The 19,026-nt window shown below is 43.7% G+C and overlaps 1 protein-coding gene across 1 annotated transcript in view; it reads left to right on the top strand.

The window, feature by feature from the left end:
* The window catches only part of LOC310801982 (RNA-binding Raly-like protein), a gene marked incomplete at both ends in the record, with an annotated part of 33,941 nt that overhangs the window by 9,265 nt on the left and 5,650 nt on the right, over positions 1-19,026 (top strand). The window contains one exon of the mRNA XM_083666208.1: positions 14,163-14,213. Within this exon, the coding sequence (XP_083522334.1) occupies positions 14,163-14,213 (51 nt within the window). The remainder of the gene's footprint in view (positions 1-14,162; positions 14,214-19,026) is intronic.

The raw sequence follows: 19,026 nt of genomic DNA on the forward strand, positions 1-19,026 counted from the left end.
ATCACACATTCTCTCATAGGCCCTATGCGCAACCAACGGCAATTGTTTTCCCTGTCATAAGAACTCCACATGATGACAGGGTGGTTGCAATCTCTTGGCAAGACAGTCTTGCCATTTCTCCTCATCATCCTGATGAACTTATATATAGCCTCACTAGGGCCATGTTACCCTACAGTTGTGATACAGAACATAAGTGACAATTTATTTACAAGTTCCTCTATCTTAGCTCACTCCTTAATAGACTGATAGCAACTGTTCTGGGAGTTATCACACTGGTTAAGCTACTCCTAAAGCCCACACCAAGGTGCATAGCCTATTTATTTTTTTAAATGCATAAATGAACACAACCAGTTTAGTCTTTTTGTGATGTAAAATGGAAGTGATTACAGTTCTTTAAAAGATGCAACATTTTGGCTACAGTAAAATCAATGTTTGCAAATCAATATTCTATGCAGGAACTAACAAAATGTGTTAAATTAAGAACTTTACTGTTCTAGAGGAGGATTGTACTCAGCATTCAAATTTCATCTTTTGTCTTTGGGGGAGGAGAAGTGGCAAGACAGATTGTCACGCTATTGTTTGTTAATGGGAAATGATTTGAGTTTGTAGTAAGCGGGGCTCAAGCATGCACACACACAATGATATGACACCTATATGAAAGTTATTCATTTGTAGCCAACTCTGATACATGATATGCCAGACAGGGGTGAAAAAGAACTGTAAAAATACAGACAGTTAGGCAACTACAAATGGTTTGTTGAATACGGGCAGTAAAACTGAAAAGTAAAAGTGAAAATATAATTTGTTTACAGATTAGCATTTGTGAGTATTAGGCTATAGCCTACAGAATAATATGAAGAATAGCATGTCAAAATGACAGCTTACTTTCACTGACCACTTTCACTGACCACCATAGTAAGCCTATACCAGCCACACAACTACCAGCGATTGTCACCCAGCATCATCATAATTCAAGGCCACACACCATGGGCCATGATACTGTTGATAGCTTAAAAAAAACATGAATTACAATAATTAAAATGACATTAAAATATAAAATGAGTATCAGCTCACAAATGGGGCAAGTGGAGATGCAGATATGAGCTACTATTTAACAACACATTGCCTATCCATTAGAATGCTTAATGATGCCCCCTGGTGGTTGTTTTGCCAAGGTGAAATACCTCAAATAAAACACGCCTCTATTACCTCTACTCCACTGTACTTCAGCACTGTGGTATTTTCACCACTTACCGCCAACACAAATTGCCAATACAGCTGAGTTTGAAAATAGAGCCCTAAGTGTTCTACAGTACCTCTCAGGTCAGATCATGTTTAACCCTAGCTTCATAGAAAACCTCTGGGATTTGATATCATCTTGATTAGATCCTCCGTAAAACCTCCAGGGGGAATCCTAGAGAAGCCCATTCCACATTATAGACCCCCTACATGCATTCTGGTGAGTGCATAAAAAACACTATCCTCCTGTGCTTCAGCACCTGTTTTTTCTCTCTATCACCCCTGCATTCACAGTCACACTGTGGCAAACCTCACCCCATCCCACTTAAACACCTTACAATCAAAAAGCTGTATCAAATGCATCAAGAAACTGATGCATATTTCATGGGGACCCCTCATGAGGCTAGAAAAATGGGAATGCAATATACTGAATATCGCTGCCTTAAAAACTATCTCTCTCTCAGGGAACTGAGAAATAAAGTGATAAGCTGTTTAGTGGATGGACAGGAGAAAACACTGACAGGCATCTATAGTAAGTGGTCTATAACACCTCTAAGTTATGCTTGTGTCTGAGCTAGGGGGGAACAATATACTAAAGTGCTGATTTGGCACCCAGGAAGCTAACTGCTGTCTGCCCCAGGGTTACGGTATCACAGAATTGAGGCCAATTGGTCCTCCCCTGCTAGACCAACTGCCTAGCTGCCTGGGCAAAATCTACTCATAAAGCTCTGCTGTTGGAGGTCTGGAGACAGTGTTTGACTGTAATGACCTCAATAAACTGACTCCCAAAATTGTTAGGGTTGTTTTCACAAGTGATATGATAAACATGTTTTTTTCTTCACATCGCTGATTTCGGTTACAGTACTTTTGTCAGAGATTACACTTTTGACCTGAGACCAATAATGATAAAACCCAAGATATAGTATGCTCCATATCTTTTGAAGTTTTTCTACCCCAAAGAAACCAAAAAGAAGTTTTGACTGTCCTCATATCTGTTAACGTATCTCAAATGTCCTGGTAAGAACATTGTTGTCAAACAATATCTGTATCAATTTGCATATAACCGCATCAATCCACTGTTTAATCTCTTGGGATGTTTGTGGTTGTCACTGGCTCATCTGTCACTATGATGTAGTAGTGCTCTCAGTCACCCTCATCGTACTCCAGAACCATCTGACTAAAGACCTGTCCCATCGGGGTGCCCAAACATGTCACCTGCAATGGATCTCTTATCCTCCTCTGAAGTCTGACACAATACAGTCTGTCAGGGTGCAATCACTCTTAAGGGCCCTCTGCTGTTCCTGCTAAATCACTCTAGTGAGACATGGAGCCATGTCAGCTTGGAGACCCACTGTGTTCTTCATCATGTTTTTACACACACATAGGCACACGCACTATGTCGGGACACAGAAGCATGTGCACTCTCTCACTCTCTCTCACACACACACACACACACGCACGCACGCACGCACGCACGCACACACACACACACACACACACACACACACACACACACACACACACACACACACACACACACACACACACACACACACACACAGAGTAACCTTCTGTTAATCCATGGGCAGGTGCTTAGGCAACCCAGCTCAGTCCCAGTGTAGTGGTATAGAGCCAGGCCATGACCTATCACATCATCAGTCTCTCTCAGTACTTAGAGGAATCTGCAGTGGTATCATTATACATCAGTCTAGCAATTCCAGTTAGGGAGAGACCAGACGACAGATGGGAGTTGTGGAAAGTATTCAGACCCCTTAACTTTTTCCACATTTTGTTGTGTTATAGACTCAATTTAAAATGGATTATATGTATTTGTTTTGCCATAAATCCACACACAATACCCCATGATGACAAAGCGAAAACACGTTTTTAGGAATGTCTGCAAATGTATTAAAATTGAAATACAGAAATACTAATTTACATAAGCATTCAGACCCTTTGCTATACACTGTTAAATGAACTCAAATGCAAAAATGTCATCAACAAGTCACTCAATAAGTTCAATTGAGTCCATCTTAATGCAAGGATAATAGTTCATGTGATTTTGGAATTAATATCTTAATTAATGGAATTAATGTTTTTATAGGGTCTCTGATTTGCATAGGAATCAATTACACACTGTGTGGATCAGGTTGTCATTAACTCACTATTAACAAATTAATTGTAATGTTTTTCTGAGAACAGTGTGAGTGCAACCTGCTTTCATTCTCAGCTTTGCCTTAGGTGCACAGACAAAGACATGTCTGTAAAACAAACAACCCATCAACACTATGGCTGTCACAATAGGCCACTCTTGCACTTCTGAAGGGAAAAAATACAAGATATTGCTGGAATGTTTTTTCAAAGCACATGAGAGCTGCTGCCCCATTCCCAGTGCACTGACCACTTGATCTGAGTTATAGCCCTAGCTTCCCATACCTATAAAAACAAATGGAAGCAGGTTTTTAAAGATCAGCCTAGCGGAGATGGAGTGATAACACCTGGCTCAGAGGCTTTACTGGGTGTTTTAGAGTAAAATCCCACCACAGTTGTTTTGGTCACACTGGGGCTTATAAACTTACCTTGTGTTTTACACCTTACCCATTCAAGCAGCAGAGGAAGGGCAGAGAAGACATTTTGAGAATGCAGTTTTAAACATATCAAACGAAAGCTTTGGATGGGTTCTTCTGTTCTACAGTGCCTTCGGAAAGTATTCAGACCCCTTCACTTTTTCCACATTTTGTTGTGTTATAGACTCAATTTAAAATGTATTAAATTAAAAGAATTTGCATCAATCCACACACAATACCCCAGAATGACAAAGTGAAAAATGTGCATTCATAACATAGCCATACTGTTATTCAGCATACTATATAACGCTTCAGTGTTAAGAGCAATTTCCCTCTCACTCTATAGGCTGACAAAGGAAAAACATCATTCAGCTCAGATATCGGACAGAGCACACATTAAATTCAATGCAGCTAGCTCGCTCGTTCACACTCGAACGTGCTGGCTAACTAGCTAGCTACATTTAGAAACGACTTACATAGCCAGAGTGGGAATAGCTAGCTAGTTCCGTTGTTCCTTACTAGCTAATGAATAAAGTGGTACAACAATGACTGTGTTCGTGTGTTAGGTGGGCCACAGGACAGGTGTTATTATATATATGTTATTATAAAAACACTGCCTCTCTATGAGAATATTAAGCTAGCAAGATCAGTATTCTCTTTCAGCATTCTCTTCTTAAAACTCATGTTAATGGACTAGCCTTTAACTGATGCTGATGCTACTATTCTTTTGAATGTGTTGTGTGTGTGCCTGAATCCACCAGTGCCTCCAGTCCTCTCCCTTTGTTAAATAAATCCAATATTGTTTCTGTAAATGATACAGCACTTCATTAAATAAATGTTTTGTACCTTATTTTGCTCAGTCTTTTAGCCTGTGAATTGGACCAGAGTAATTGCCCCTCTGCAAAGTCTTTAGTTTTTCAGCTAATTTGCCTTCATTCTAGGGGGCATGCCCCAGGACCCCCTAGCAGCTTTGTGTTTCCCCAGGTCATGCATTCTTCTCACCTTTTCCACCCCGAACCAGTTTGCATCCCTGAGAATTGCATCCTTTCTATCCAAGTGCGCACAGCAGGTGGCATGCCACAGGGCCATTTTGATCTAAACTTGTTTTTGACCTAAGCATGCTTTAGGGGTATATGCTTGCCATTTGTGCATTGATCTGTATTTTTCGGTAAATGTCTGTATGCTGTGTGTATTACAGTTATTTAATATCGCTGGAAACAGACAGCACTAAGGAGAGATAGAGAGAAAGAGAGAGGGGGGAGAGCAGTGTGGACTGTAATTTTGTCCTTCAATTAATCCTGCTAAGATGTGCTTTAATGTAAAGTGTTACCAAATAGGATATAGGCTACATACTGTATATACTGTATATAGCGATGTGAGAATGTGCTCGCAATTTCATTGGATGTTACATTCCAAGAACCCTCCCCCATATGCTCGTAGAATGGTTATTTGTTGTTATGTGCATCCTTTTTTCTGACCTGGTAGGACTATTTTGCATTTTGAGTTTGTTGTCTATGCTGGTTTGAAAATGGAAGATAACTTCAACGCATCTTTACAATCTCCCAAAGTACAGTACAGATGTCACCATGTTTTTTTGCCCCATGGCCCATACTTCAAATCCTGATGTCCTGGGCTCGATGTGTGGTTAGTGCTCTGAGCTAGTCTAGTTAATCAATGAGTAGACAACATTGATAATTACGTAATGTAAGTACCCTTCTATCCTCTGACCCTCTGAGTTACCGACACTTGATAACTGATAAAATGTCACCTTAATGTAAAGTGTAACACTGTTGATAATTTATTACATGTTAATTGTTACGGTCCCTCCCCCTAACCAACCCTCTGGCACCACCCTGAGGCCCCGGCGATCATCACTGGAGCCCCCAGTCGGCAGCGCACCTGTTCCCTATCACCTATCAGCACACCTGCAACCCATCGGCAATCACCTCCATACATAAACCCTGCCTGAACTCCACTCCAGTGCCAGAACGTACTGTGTCTTATGGTAACTCTTTCCACGTGACCCGCGAACGCTTCAGCCCTCCCGAGTATCCCTACGATTTCCTGGTGTCTTGTTTTCCCTTGTGACTCACCTTGTTCTCCTGTGCCCCTCCAGAACCCTCGTCTCCCTCGGACCCCCTCGTCTATCCATTCCATGAACCTAGCCCCTACCTGTACGTCGACCCTCCCCCAACCCCTCTCAGCTAATGGATCTCCCGTTAACGAACCCTGGACCGGACCCCGACGACCCCCTTGGATTATCCTTCTCTCCCCTACCCTGTCTGTCTGTGTGTGTGTGTGTGTGTGTGTATGTCTCTCCCCTACCCCTCTCCCTATTCTCACCCTTTCGGGGTGAGTTCGACCTCTGCCGCGGCTTCCTGGCCCAATGCAAGCTCGCCTTCCACTACCAGCCCAGCAGATTCCGATCCGGAGGGGACAAGGTGGCCTCCATCGTCTCTCTGCTGACCAGTCGCGCGCTGAGGTGGGCCGTTGCTGCCCTGGGTCATTGCTGCCCTGGGCAGTAACTCTGCCTTGGTGTCCGACTACGAGGGCTTCAAGGCGGAGTTCCATTTAATTTTCTACCACCCTCCGATGCAGCTGCCCGCCTCCACGTCATCCGCCAGGTGACCCGTGGATTACACCGTGGAGTTCCGCACCCTCGCTGCAGAGAGCGGCTGGGGGGATAAGGTGCACCACAGCACATTCAAGCGGGGACTCAATGACGGCATAAAGGACTGGCTCCTCAAGAACCGTCTTGCGTCTTACCAGGAGCTGGTCACCCTCGCCTTGGAGATGGACGACTGTCTGCATGTGAGACGGTACGAACGTAGCCAGGACAGGACTCCATCTCCAAGGTTGACTACCACCCTCGGCTGGGTACCCCCCAGCTCCCTTCCTGGACAGACCCGAGCCCAAGCCCCCACGGCTCCCCCCTTGACCACCTCAGCTCCCAGGGCCGAGGAGGAACCGATGCAGGTGGGCAGGTCCTGTATGTCCGCAGCGGAGCGTGAGCAGCATTTCCGGGACCACTGTTGCCTCTATTGCGGACAGACCGGCCACTACATCCGGGCCTGCCTGACCCGTCCTCGACCCCCTGAGGCAAAAGGACATGGTTTACCAGAGAGAGGGGTCCTGGTAAGCCACACTACACTCGCCCAACCTGGCACCCCTCAAACTCGGCTCATCCCCACTACCCTCGCCTGGAACCAGGAGTCCTATAGCCTGGGCGCCTTCCTGGATTCCGGGGGCCAACGACAGCCTCAGTGATGCCACCCTGGCTAAGGAGGCTGGGATTCCCCTGCTCCCTCTGGATACCCCTATTCATGCCCAGGCTCTGGACGGTCAACCTCTGGGGACCATTACCCATCAGACTACCTCCCTCACCCTCACCCTGTCGGGGAACCACCGCGAGACTCTCCGGCTCCTCGTCATCCCCGCTTGAGAGGCACAACCCCCACGTATGCTGGACCTCTGGGAGGATCCTGGGATGGAGTGTGGGGTGCCATGCTAACTGCCTCCGCTCCACCCATCTCCACCCGGACCTCCCAGTCGCCCCGTCTCCAGACCTCTCCATCGTGCCTCCCATCTACCACCACCTGGCCGGGGTTTTCAGTAAGGAACGTGCCCTATCCCTTCCTCCTCACCGCCCCTACGACTGTTCAATTGACCTCGTCCCTGGTGCCGCCCTCCCGTCCGGCCAACTGTATAACCTCTCACTCCCGGAGAAGCAGTCCATGCGGGAGTAATTCTCAGAGTCCCTGGCCTCGGGCATCATCCGGCCCTCCTCCTCCCCGGTGGCAGCGGGGTTCTTCTTCATGAAGAAGAAAGGAGACCTCCGGCCCTGTTACCGGTGTCTCAATACCATCACCATTAAGAATAAATATCCACTACCTCTCATCATCCCGACCTTCGAGCGCCTTCATCACGCGGCCGTCTTCACCAAGCTAGACCTCCGGAGTGCCTACCATCTTGTGCGCATAAGGGAGGGGGACGAATGGAAGACGGCCTTTAACACCCACCTGGGGCACTTCAAGTACCTGGTGATGCCCTTCGGGCTCACTAATGCCCCGGCCATCTTCCAGGCCTTGGTGAATGATGTGCTGCATGACATGCTGAATATCTTTGTGGTGGTTTACCTGGACGACATCCTGGTGTTCCCCAGAACGGAGGAGGAGCACCGTCAGCACGTCCATCTGGTCCTCCAACGACTCCTGGAGAACAGACTCTTTGTGAAGGCAGAGAAGTTCCAATTGAGTACTTGGGCCACATTGTGGAGGAGGGTCACCTACAGGCGGACGGGAGGAAGATCCAGGCGGTGGTGCTGACGGTGGCCACAACTCTTGAACCGCCAACAGCTGAGACGTTTTCTGGGCTTCGCAGGGTTCTACAGGCGGTTCATCCGGGGGTTCAGCCCAGTGGCTGCCCCACTAACCGCCCTCACCTCCATGCTCTGCCCATACTCCTGGACCTCGGAGGCGGAGGCCGCCTTCTCGACCTTGAAAAGTCTGTTCACAGCAGCTCCGGTGCTCATCCACCCCGACCCATCCAGCCAATTCTTCATGGAGGTGGATGCTTCCGACACTGGCCTCGGAGCCATCCTCTCCCAGATGTCTGCCGAGGACCAGAGGATCCACCCCTGTGCGTACGTCTCCCAACGTCTGTCCCCAGTGGAGAGGAACTATGATGTGGGCAACGGGAGCTGCTGGCAGTGTATGCGGCCTTGGTGGAGTGGAGACACTGGCTCGAGGGGGCCCAGCAGCCTTTTGTGGTTTGGTCCGACCACAAGAACCTGACGGTTCGGCCTAGAGAACCGGTCGGCCTAGAGACTCAACTCCCGCCAGGTGCGCTGGGCCCTCTTCTTCACCCGGTTCGAGTTCAGCATCACCTACAAACCAGGCTTCAGTAACCTCTCCCTATTCGTTATTATTAAATACGCCTTCGGGCTACACTACCACCCTCTCTGTGTGCCGTCATTTGGTTCTTCAGACGTTCCTGTGTAACATTAATAATGATTTACTACCATGTATTAATAGATTACCAATATTTCTAATTGATTCAATTCACAAATTACATTAATGTAAAGTGTAAGACCAACCATTTATTAATGAGTTACTAACATTAGGGGACATCAAGTGATCAAACATTGCATCATTCACAATAAGTACAAGTAGTGATAATATATAAACGAATATGGTAATACTTTAGTATGTGGAACACTTATTAGGCACTCATTTGTAGCTTATAAGAAAATAAAGGACAGTAAACACTTCTGTGTTTAAGGAATCTTTTACTTGGTGTATCAGGCAGCAGAGAAAGTCCATGCTCTGGGTCCAGCCGTGTGGATGCATATCCTGTTGGATGTTCCCTTGACGCCATTTCTACCTCATTTATCTTTTCCCAGACTACTGAACGAGTACCGAATATAGCAAGCAAAACCTTTTTCCCAGCTTCCGCATCAGCATTCTTAGTCTGGAGAGAGCTGGCCAAAGAATGGTACAGACAAGCCATCAACACAACACACGTGTCACAATCAGTTACGGTATGTAAATCAGCATTGCATTCTGGAGTAGCTAAAAATTCTCCAGGAGACATTGGTTTCACTGTTGTGGTTGTCTAGTGCACTGGGGCTACAAGGAACCTTACTGCATCAACCAATAAACTATCCCACTGTCTTTGTGTGTGGCTGTGTCGGTCTATCCCAAAAAATATGTTCTGACCTCTAATCATAAGCTGTCTGCACATTCGCGAAAGCTGCAGATGTGTCCTCTAAGGCTGTTTGTGTGACAGCAATGATTTCCTTTTGTTGAGAAACTTCCTTCCTTATTTCTGCACTAAGGTTAGCCTGGGATTGATATGTTTTGATTACAGAGGCTTGCTGTTCAACCTGATTCTGTAGTATACTATTCTCCTTTTCCTAGCGGTTAACTTCTTCTTTGTCAGATTGTAAGATGTTCATGTATTCTTTAGTGCTGTCGCTATTTTACTTTTCTTGTGTTTTGGTTTTTTGGAATCTGTGTCAAATTCAGATTTGGCCAACTCAAATGGCTCATCCTTTACATTTATTTACATTTTTGACATTTAGCAGACGCTTTTATCCCAAGCAACTTACAACAAGTACATTTGATAAAATGTTGTGATTCCATCACTTCTCAGTGATCTTTTACCTCTCACCAAAAACAGTCGCAAAAACAAAACCAGAAGTCTTAATGTTGGAACTTGCTGCTTATTTTTGTTGACAGAACACAGATGTTGGCAGCCACGTTTCTTCAAAATGCTCTGTTTGACCATAAACAACTTGCGTGTCTCTGTTAACGGCAAGGTGCAAAGACTTCTGGGATAGAAATCGCCATTTTTATTCAGAATAGTTATAACACCGATTTCATACTTACAATTTTGACTGATTAGTTAGAAGTCTAGGCACTTCACTCTTACTGCATTTCACATACTGTCAAATTGTCTGAATCTCACTTACACAAATGGCCTACTAAATAGGAGGCAGTATGAATATTCAGACAGGCCTAATAATAATAATTGAATAATTAATTCCAAGGTCTAATGTGTTGCACAAGTTAGTGGAACATATCCCTCCTCCATTACTTGAAAGTGTTTTTTTGCAAGTGAGATAAAACCTTCAGCATTGCTGCACAGTGCATCCAATTACAACTTAATTAGACCCTTAATTAGACCCTTTGTTGCAAGTGGGTTTAGTCTTAAACTATCCAGAACACACTGACCTGGTAGGTTACCGTAACACACGTTGGTTGCAAGTGGCACAATCTATTTAACCTCCTAATCTGCTCAGAGACAGGTAGTGTACCCAGTGAGCTCTGATTTAAAAGTGTATAGAACATACAACAATGCAAGCTAAAAGGTGAGGACAGAAGTATCTTCTGTATTTAAAGCTCCCTTTGTTACAATACACCAAACAGAGACCATAGAGAAAACATTTGTGGAACAAGTTAACCAAGTTCTCCTGGACAAGTGACCACATGTGTATTAACCAAGTGTACATACAGTCCACACATTCCTAAAGTAGGCCTATGACCTGTACGAGAAGCAAGCATAACAGGGATTGTACATTGTAGCCTATTATTCATCTTAACCTCCCACACTGAGCTACACTCTCACCACTACTGATTTACCCCACAGCTTCTTATTTCTGGTGGGTTGCCAGATTCAGCCTTTATGCCAGGCACAGTGGCAGGCATCCTGCGTTTGGAGACTCTGACCATCACTGTTGCTCGTAATTCTGCCACAATGCGGCCCGCCCTTCAATTTGAGGGAAGCTGAAGTGGCAGGAAATCAGCTCTGCGGCCCATTAACCCTGGTCACGCTACACTGGCCCTGATTTACGACATTGCAGCACACTTATGAGGGTGAACATTAAATCAGAATAAATCTATCTGCACCCGGAGGAGGCCACCAGATGGGAGAGGAGGCTCCTCAGACAAGCACACACCTTGGGCCTCTGTGTAAACTATCAATTTTACCTCTGAGTGTTCTACCTTTGATTATGGAAATCCAGAGTTGCCTTTATATAATGTAAAGGGCTTTGAGTGTGAGAAAAGTGCTGCATAAATGCATCCCATCATCATTATCCTGACTCCAATTTACCATGTAGACCACCTCAGTTTATCCCTGTTTACTCTCCCACAGTTTACCTGTTTTGTTAATCTTCCCCAAAACATGCCCTCTGACTTCCTACTCTGCTGCTGGTATGAAGTATATAATGTCTTATTGTAAATGATTTGGCCCCCTATATTATTGATATGATGTGCTGGGTAATATTGGCATACATAGCTGCACTAATTAACCCATACTGGTAGCTTTTTCTCTTCACTTGCATTATAGATCAGAGACATTAAACACCCCACTATGAAGCAGAGAAGAACAGAAAGGTATGATTGAATAAGCTTTATTTATGTATGGTACATAATATCTAATTATATTGATAGAGAAAGCATCAGTGTATGTAATAAAACAGTAATTTTCTCTGTTATGTTTGGTAGGAGAGCCAGCTCCAAGAGTTTTGTTGTCCTCAGATCAATGCAAATGGTTAAAAGCTTGATTATACATAGCTCAATATGAATGGTTCACTGAATTGTTGTACAGCGTTCAATAGGCACAGTGAGGAGCTTGGCTGTGCCCAATCAATAGTAACGTCTCGTCCTGTTCCTTAGTTTATGTTTGTCTTTGTTTCACGTTATTAATTTATTGTTTCCACTTCACTACCTGCCCTTGTGTGTTTCCCCCCGCCTGTGTGATTGTCTACCCCGCCCTGATTGGCTTCACCTGTTCCTCATCATCCTTCCCTGTGTATTTAGTCTGTGTGTTCCCCTGTCTCTGTGCCAGTTCGTCTTTGTACTTTTGTCAATACATTCCAGCATTTATTCCTAGTGTTTAGATTTCCTGGTTTACAATCTCTGATAGTTTATTCTGATTTAGCTTTTTGAACTGCCGACCTGTGTACTGTATTCTACTTTGCCTCCTCCTTATCAAACTGTCTGCCTACCCTTTGACTGCTACCTGTGTACCGACCCCTGCTTTTTGGAATTAAAGACTATTCTTTTGGATTTTAGTTGTTATTCCCGAGTCGTGCATTTGAGTCCTCTGCCTTGTGGTGGATGTCTAGGATTTACCACTCTGTACTTCAGCTCTTCGGAGGTAAGATTCAAGAAATAAAGTCCTGAGTAGCCACAATATTCGAGTCCGGTATTTATTATTGCTTGCAAACAAGAGACAAGAGCGTAACAGCAGCCCAGCGTAAATCCGGAGGTCTGTTCAGCGCACGTCTGAAGAGGCGATTCTCAAGATTGTCTTTTATAGAGATGAAACACCAAATGTTGGTGCCATAAAGGCTATCACCTGCGAGCTTGTGCTTACGTGAGAGATGGTGGGAGGGAAAGAGCAACGGGGAGACTTCCTACCATATCCTGTTGATCAATCGGCGTTCAATATTTCACACTTCCACTATCCGGTTGGCAGGATGTGATAGTCTCTGTACTCTCCCTCCTACCCCTCTGCCCGGAATCACAGCTATCCATATGGTAATTACACAATGTTTCTCATAACAATGGCTATAGAACCTTAGAGGTGTGGTAAGAAAAGACAAAATGTAATCACAGTATTCACACAAGTTACCAGTCATATGAAAGTGTAGGTTCTTCAAACAGTTCTATCAATGTATTTTCCATAACAGCCTGCATACTACAGCCATTACAATAGTATAGTTAAACACTGAATAATGCACATTAAAGCTGATGAACATGAATGGTTCTGCCTGGACAACCTTTTAATGACAACACCACAGGACTAGAGCTAGTGCTTTAGAGTGTCAAGCTTGTATTGTGGTGGGTGGATGGAGGGATGCTGTTTGGGCTTTGAGGCTAATACTGATCTCTCTCTTGTTCTGTCTTTTTCTGTGGCCTTCCTCCCTATTGGCTGTGTGTTCTCTTTATTAGCCAGACTCCTCTGTGAGAATGGCTTGTGGCTTGAGGGAGGGAGATGGTTATTGATTCCCTTCTCCTGTCCCACTGTTTTGGTCTGTACACCCACACAACCACCCACATACAACCTCTCTCTCTCTCCACAGGCATGACTGAGATTGTCTTTTTATTTCTCTGTTGGCAGTGCCTCCGTATCAGAGTGTCTAAAGAGGCTAGTGTTTTCCCTCCTCCTTATTGTGATGAATGAGCTATGTGGGTTAGCATTAGCATCAGCAGCAGGACTGTTTGTACTCCTGCAGTAGGGCATTGGTTGTGTGTACTCACATTTTCCATTGTAATCTCTATTATCAGGGGCTCATTCGTTCACCTGCCCATTTTAAGCCATGAATGAATGACTTAAGTCTTAAATGGAACCTGAATTGTGCTGTGAACATCCACTTATTCGTGCAATCGGGAATTCTAATCTTGTCATTTTATTCCATCACTCAAAGTTTTCCTTTGATTTCAAATGTGCAAAGGATGCTTGAGCTTCCTGCTTCAACAAAGAGCCTGTTATTTGACCGGCAGATACAGTACAAGCCCTATGATTTAGAAACCCAGTCAACCAAAAGTTGTCATAATGGGCAGTTAAGCTGTGAGGAGGGAGCACACATCACTTACTATACAAGTTAGAGGAGAAGGAGGACGCGCGAGAGAGAGATAGATAGATGAGATACTCAAAGAGTGATGGGCCGGCTTTGTCGCCGGAGCAACAGGGATTCTACATCAGCCAAGGTTATGAGGATGTTAAAACGTATCACAGCTGGTGGTGTCTGTATCCATCTGTCAAGGCCATGGACAAGCCAATCTATCTCCATTGACCTGTGTTCCATACTTCCCTCTGATAGCTGTCCTATCCCTCTCTCCTCAGGTCTGACTATGACCTGGAGTATGACAGTTACCCTGATGACGTCTATGACAGGTAGGGGATCTGCTCTCATTGACAAACCCAGTATCGCCAGAGACTCTAGTTATTTACTGTTTGTGTTCTAATGCCCGGCTGGGACAGAAACCTGGTCACCCTGTCTCTTGGACCAAAGCTGGTGTAACCACTTCTATACAGATGTTCTGTATCTGAGATAAAAAAACTAACAAAAAAACAACTTAGTATGCAGTCTTGAGTTACAGTAATGACATTCAGTAAGACGTGCTCTTGTGCCCTTTCTGAGAACACAGCTCATTAACATTTTCCCTCTCTCCCTCTGATGATTGCATGTGTCTCATGGACGCTCTTATCTCTCTCCTTACTCATGTAAGAGGGTAGGCTGGTTGTGATTCTCTGAATCAGGCCCCTGGGTGTGATGTCAGAGAATATATCTCTCTCGTGCTAACTCGAACTGCCTTGTAAGACACAAAGAACTACAAAACACAGAAGACAGTGGAATTGCCACTGAGTGATAATCGTGTGACTTCATAGTGAAATGGCTTGAGGAGTGGAAATGCTTTAATGTTATGCAGGGAGCCTTGAAGCTATAGCGTGTTCTTTGCGCACTGAGGCACCGCTTGAATAGTGTAATTAGCTCTGCTTTGATTGGCTGAGAATGCTCTTTCTGGCTGGTGCTGATGAAGGAAGCTGCAGGGAGAGGAGATAAGGGAAGAAGGGAACAGCTGGAGGAGGGAGTTTCAGGAGTTTGAGCGGAGACTAAGCAAGAAAGCGTCTCCATCAATATCGAAGACCTGCTAAGTCTTAGTTTTGAGGTACCAACATAGATAGCAGTGGCTCAGTTGGTAGATCATGGCGCTAACAACGCTTAGGTTGTGGGTTTGATTCCTGCTGGGACCATATATACTGAAATGTATGCACTCACTGCAATGTAAGTCGCTTTGGATAAAAGCGTCAGCTAAATGGCATATATATATTAAGTAATATGATACCATGTCCAGATGTATGTATATGTGTGTACTGTATTGTTATGCCTAGAGGACACAATTCAAACATACCTGCCAGAGATAAGTTGGGGGACGTTGAGCATTACTGTATCTCACCACTTAAACAGCCCTTGATGTATCCTTGCTTATTCACAGCTAGCATGTGGACTACTGAAGGCGACACAGCTCTTATTTCTGTACATTGAGAACTCAGCAATTTCACACACATTTTTTTTATTGGTGGCCTTAAAGGGACACTGTTAAAACAAAGTGTTGCGAAACCCAAAAACTGGAGGGAGCTAAGCAATTTAAAGCATTCCAAATCTTTATTTCACTGGTGTTTGCAGACCAAGTACTGAAACACATTTTTGAGAAGGTTTTGAGACATGTTTTAGAATGTATCCCATCAGGAGGTGTCATCATGAGATTTCTTTTTACACCAATAAATCAAGAGTTATGAAGCACCTCTAAGAGATTCAAAACTCTAATTTAGAGGTGTTAGTGCCACAGTGCCACACTCCAGCTCACAGTATTGTACATGTGTGTCATGATAAACAGTATTCATCTAGCATCATGAGCAATCAATTGTAGTTTTTTTACTGCTTGAAATTTAGGAAAACTATTATATAAAAGGCTAAATATCTATTTGGAGTAGTGGATAGAGTAGTTGCTTGAAGAAAAAATGATCAGCATTCAAGCCCTATTTTTGCAGATTGCTTTACTTGAATGTAATCTTTATTTCTTTATGCTGCAAATACCATCATTATGACATCGAACATGTTTTCCCTGTGTTTCAATGTTGCTTTTAAGTGCGCCAAAAAACCGACATGTATTTTCACAGAACTCTTGTGCCACAGTCTTGCTACACCAAAATTCTGTACTGTACTGTACACTTATTTAGGTTTCACAACACAATACACGTTTTGAATCACTTTCTTCTAACAGTGTATGGGAACGACCATTTTGGGGAGGTATTTTTCCTATTTCTGGCATTTAGTGTCTAATGACAAAGCCTTTAAAATTGTGATGTTTCACTTCTATCTCTAACCTATGACACTAATAGATAGCACTATATACAGTATGTCAGTATACAATAGGTTTAAATGGTTGCTTTTAATCCTCTATTGATCTATTTGTCCTCCCAGTGTGGCTTCTTGTGGTGTGTGGGTGTACTTGGAGTAAGCTTCCTCCCAACAACTCTGACCCCCTGAACCTACTGTAGTAAACCCCCTCATTTACTCTTCTTTTATTTCACCATCCAGTGCAGTAGGGTCTGCCTCTATCCCAGAATACTAGCTAGCACATAGGGCAGGGTGTGGCAGATTTTGCAGTTTAACTACCCATTGACCCGCACTGTATCCACATGACTTGAGATGCCCCTGCGGTTGTCCACGTTGGTGGTCCTTTCACAGATCTTTCGACATGGCTTACTGCACGACCTGCTGCTCCTGAGTAAAAACACAGCTCGAAGCGTGCTGCAAAAGGGGATAGCGAATGGTATAGCGAAGAGAAAGGGCAGAGTTTTGAGTGGATGAGAGGCGAGAGACAGTATGAAAAATGAACCTCTCACCACCACAGTAGCCAGTTCAGCCAGTGAAGATAAGCATTCCATTCAGTCCCATCTCCTCTCCCTCTCCTCTGACTCATCCTTTTCTCCCCTTTTACATCACCCACACACACAGCCCTACAATGATTAGGCCCTTACCTTGGCTCTCTATTCTGAATCAGCATGGCACTGAACCTCGAGTTACTGTGTAAAAGAAAGTGTTGTGAAACCAAAAACTGGTGACAACTGAGCTGCCACCATTTTAATGCATTCAAATCCTCTCTTTTGCTGGTATTTGTAGAAGTACTGAAAGACGTTTTTGTGAAGGTTTTGAGACATTTTAGGATGTATGAAAACACTCTATTGTTACACCAATAAATCAAGAGTTGTGAAGCACCTCTAAGAGATTCAAAACTCAAATCTACATTTGAGACGTTTAAACATAGTGTAGTCCCCCTTTCTCAGAGCACCAAAAGTAATGGGACAATTGGCAGGGGTTTCTGGTTAGTCAGGTGTTCGGTCACCTCATTTGTGCAGGCATAAGAGAGCTGTCAGTATTGATTCTAGGCTTTCCTTTGGAGTCTGCTATTGATGTCTGTCAACATGTGGACCAAAGAGGTGTCAATGAAAGTCAAGGAAGCCATTATTAGGCTGAAAATCAGAAATCAGAGAATCAGAAACATAGCAAACTCCTTTGTCTTGAAAAAATCAACAATTTGTAACATTATTAAAAAAGAAATAAAGCACTGGTGAGCTCAGCTTTCGCAAATGGCCTGGTAGGCTAAGGAAGACTTCTACAGTGGATGACCGAAATTCCTCACCATAATTAAGAAAAAAAGATTAGGAACACCCTCCAGGAGGTAGGCATGAATGTGTCAGACTGCCATCCACAACATTTGTCACCAGCCGAACTACAGAGGCTTCACTGCCAGGTGCAAACCACTAGCTATTATAAAAAAGAATGGTCAGGTTACAGTTTGTACCTAAAAAGCCTCCAGAAACAGATAAGAGAAATATTATCATGTGAGTGATTGCAAGAGTAGAGTTTGGAGAAAAAAGGATCTGCCCAAGATTTTCAGCATACCACCTCACCTGTGAAACATGGTGGAGGGGTTATGTAGTTAGGCCATGTATGAACTAATGCATTCTGAAGTGTACAGAAACATCTTGTCTGCTCAAGTACAAGCAAATGCCTCCAAATTTATCATACAGTAAGACAATGACCCAAAACATACTGCCATAGCAACTAGGGAGTTTTTCAGGGCCAAAAAGTGGAAAGTTCTTGACTGGCCAATATTCAGAGGTAAAAAGACCTCAATATAAACAACAACTAAAGATGGCTGCAGTACAGCCTGGCAGAGCATCAACAGAGAAGATACCCAGTGTCTGGTGGGGTCAATGAGTTGCAGACTTCAAGCAGTTATTGCATGCAAAGGATTGTCAACCAAATACTAAACATGAGTATGATCTTACAGAGACCTGAGTCTATTTTACAAAAGAGCCCTGTTAGGTACATGGGGGAAAAAAGAAACATACAGACAGACAAAATCACACATTATTTCAAGGAAATAAAAGCAGAGGGGGAAACAATTTAAATCTACAAAAGAATGAATAGAAAGAAAGAAAAGAACAACAACAATGATATAAACCATGAATACATAAGCACAACCTAGATAAAAAAACAACAAACATCTAAAACAAGTGTAGCAGCTGATATTGTCCAGGTCTAAAGCCAGATTGGTGCGCATTTAGAATGGGAAGTAAAAAATGTTCTTAACTGCCAGCTGACTGGGGACTCTAGTACTTTAGAAACACAGGATAGCTTCTCTATTGTATGATAGTTATGTAGGTCAGAGGGGTCACCGCCCTTATGGAGAAGGGAGCACAAGGGAGCATAACTTTTTTAGCTTAGGTACACAAATGTCTATGGTTTCAAAACACAATACACATTGCTAAGAGGTGACTTCATCCTAGAGTACATTGGTAATAGATTGTACATTTCAATAGTAATCATAAATGTCCTTTTACCAATAACAAGCATCTGATGTAATCCTGTACATGATGTCCCTTGAGTCACAGTTCTTTTTTCACATTTTTAAATTTTTCACAGAGCATTATGGAACTTCAATTTCATATGTTCAACACTGGCTTCTTCATAAACCCACATAAAAAATGACTAAGCCCTGAACATATTCTCCTTGAGCTCAGCATGTCAATAGAGGCCCTGTGTAAATATGTATTGGCAGTTATCTGCTCTGGTGTGGATTAAAAGCTTACCAAGGTACAGTACTCTTAAAGTAACACTGTCTCTCCTTCATGG

This window comes from Argentina silus, assembly GCF_951799395.1.
Source record: "Argentina silus genome assembly, chromosome: 3".
In the NCBI taxonomy this organism is placed as follows: domain Eukaryota; kingdom Metazoa; phylum Chordata; class Actinopteri; order Argentiniformes; family Argentinidae; genus Argentina; species Argentina silus.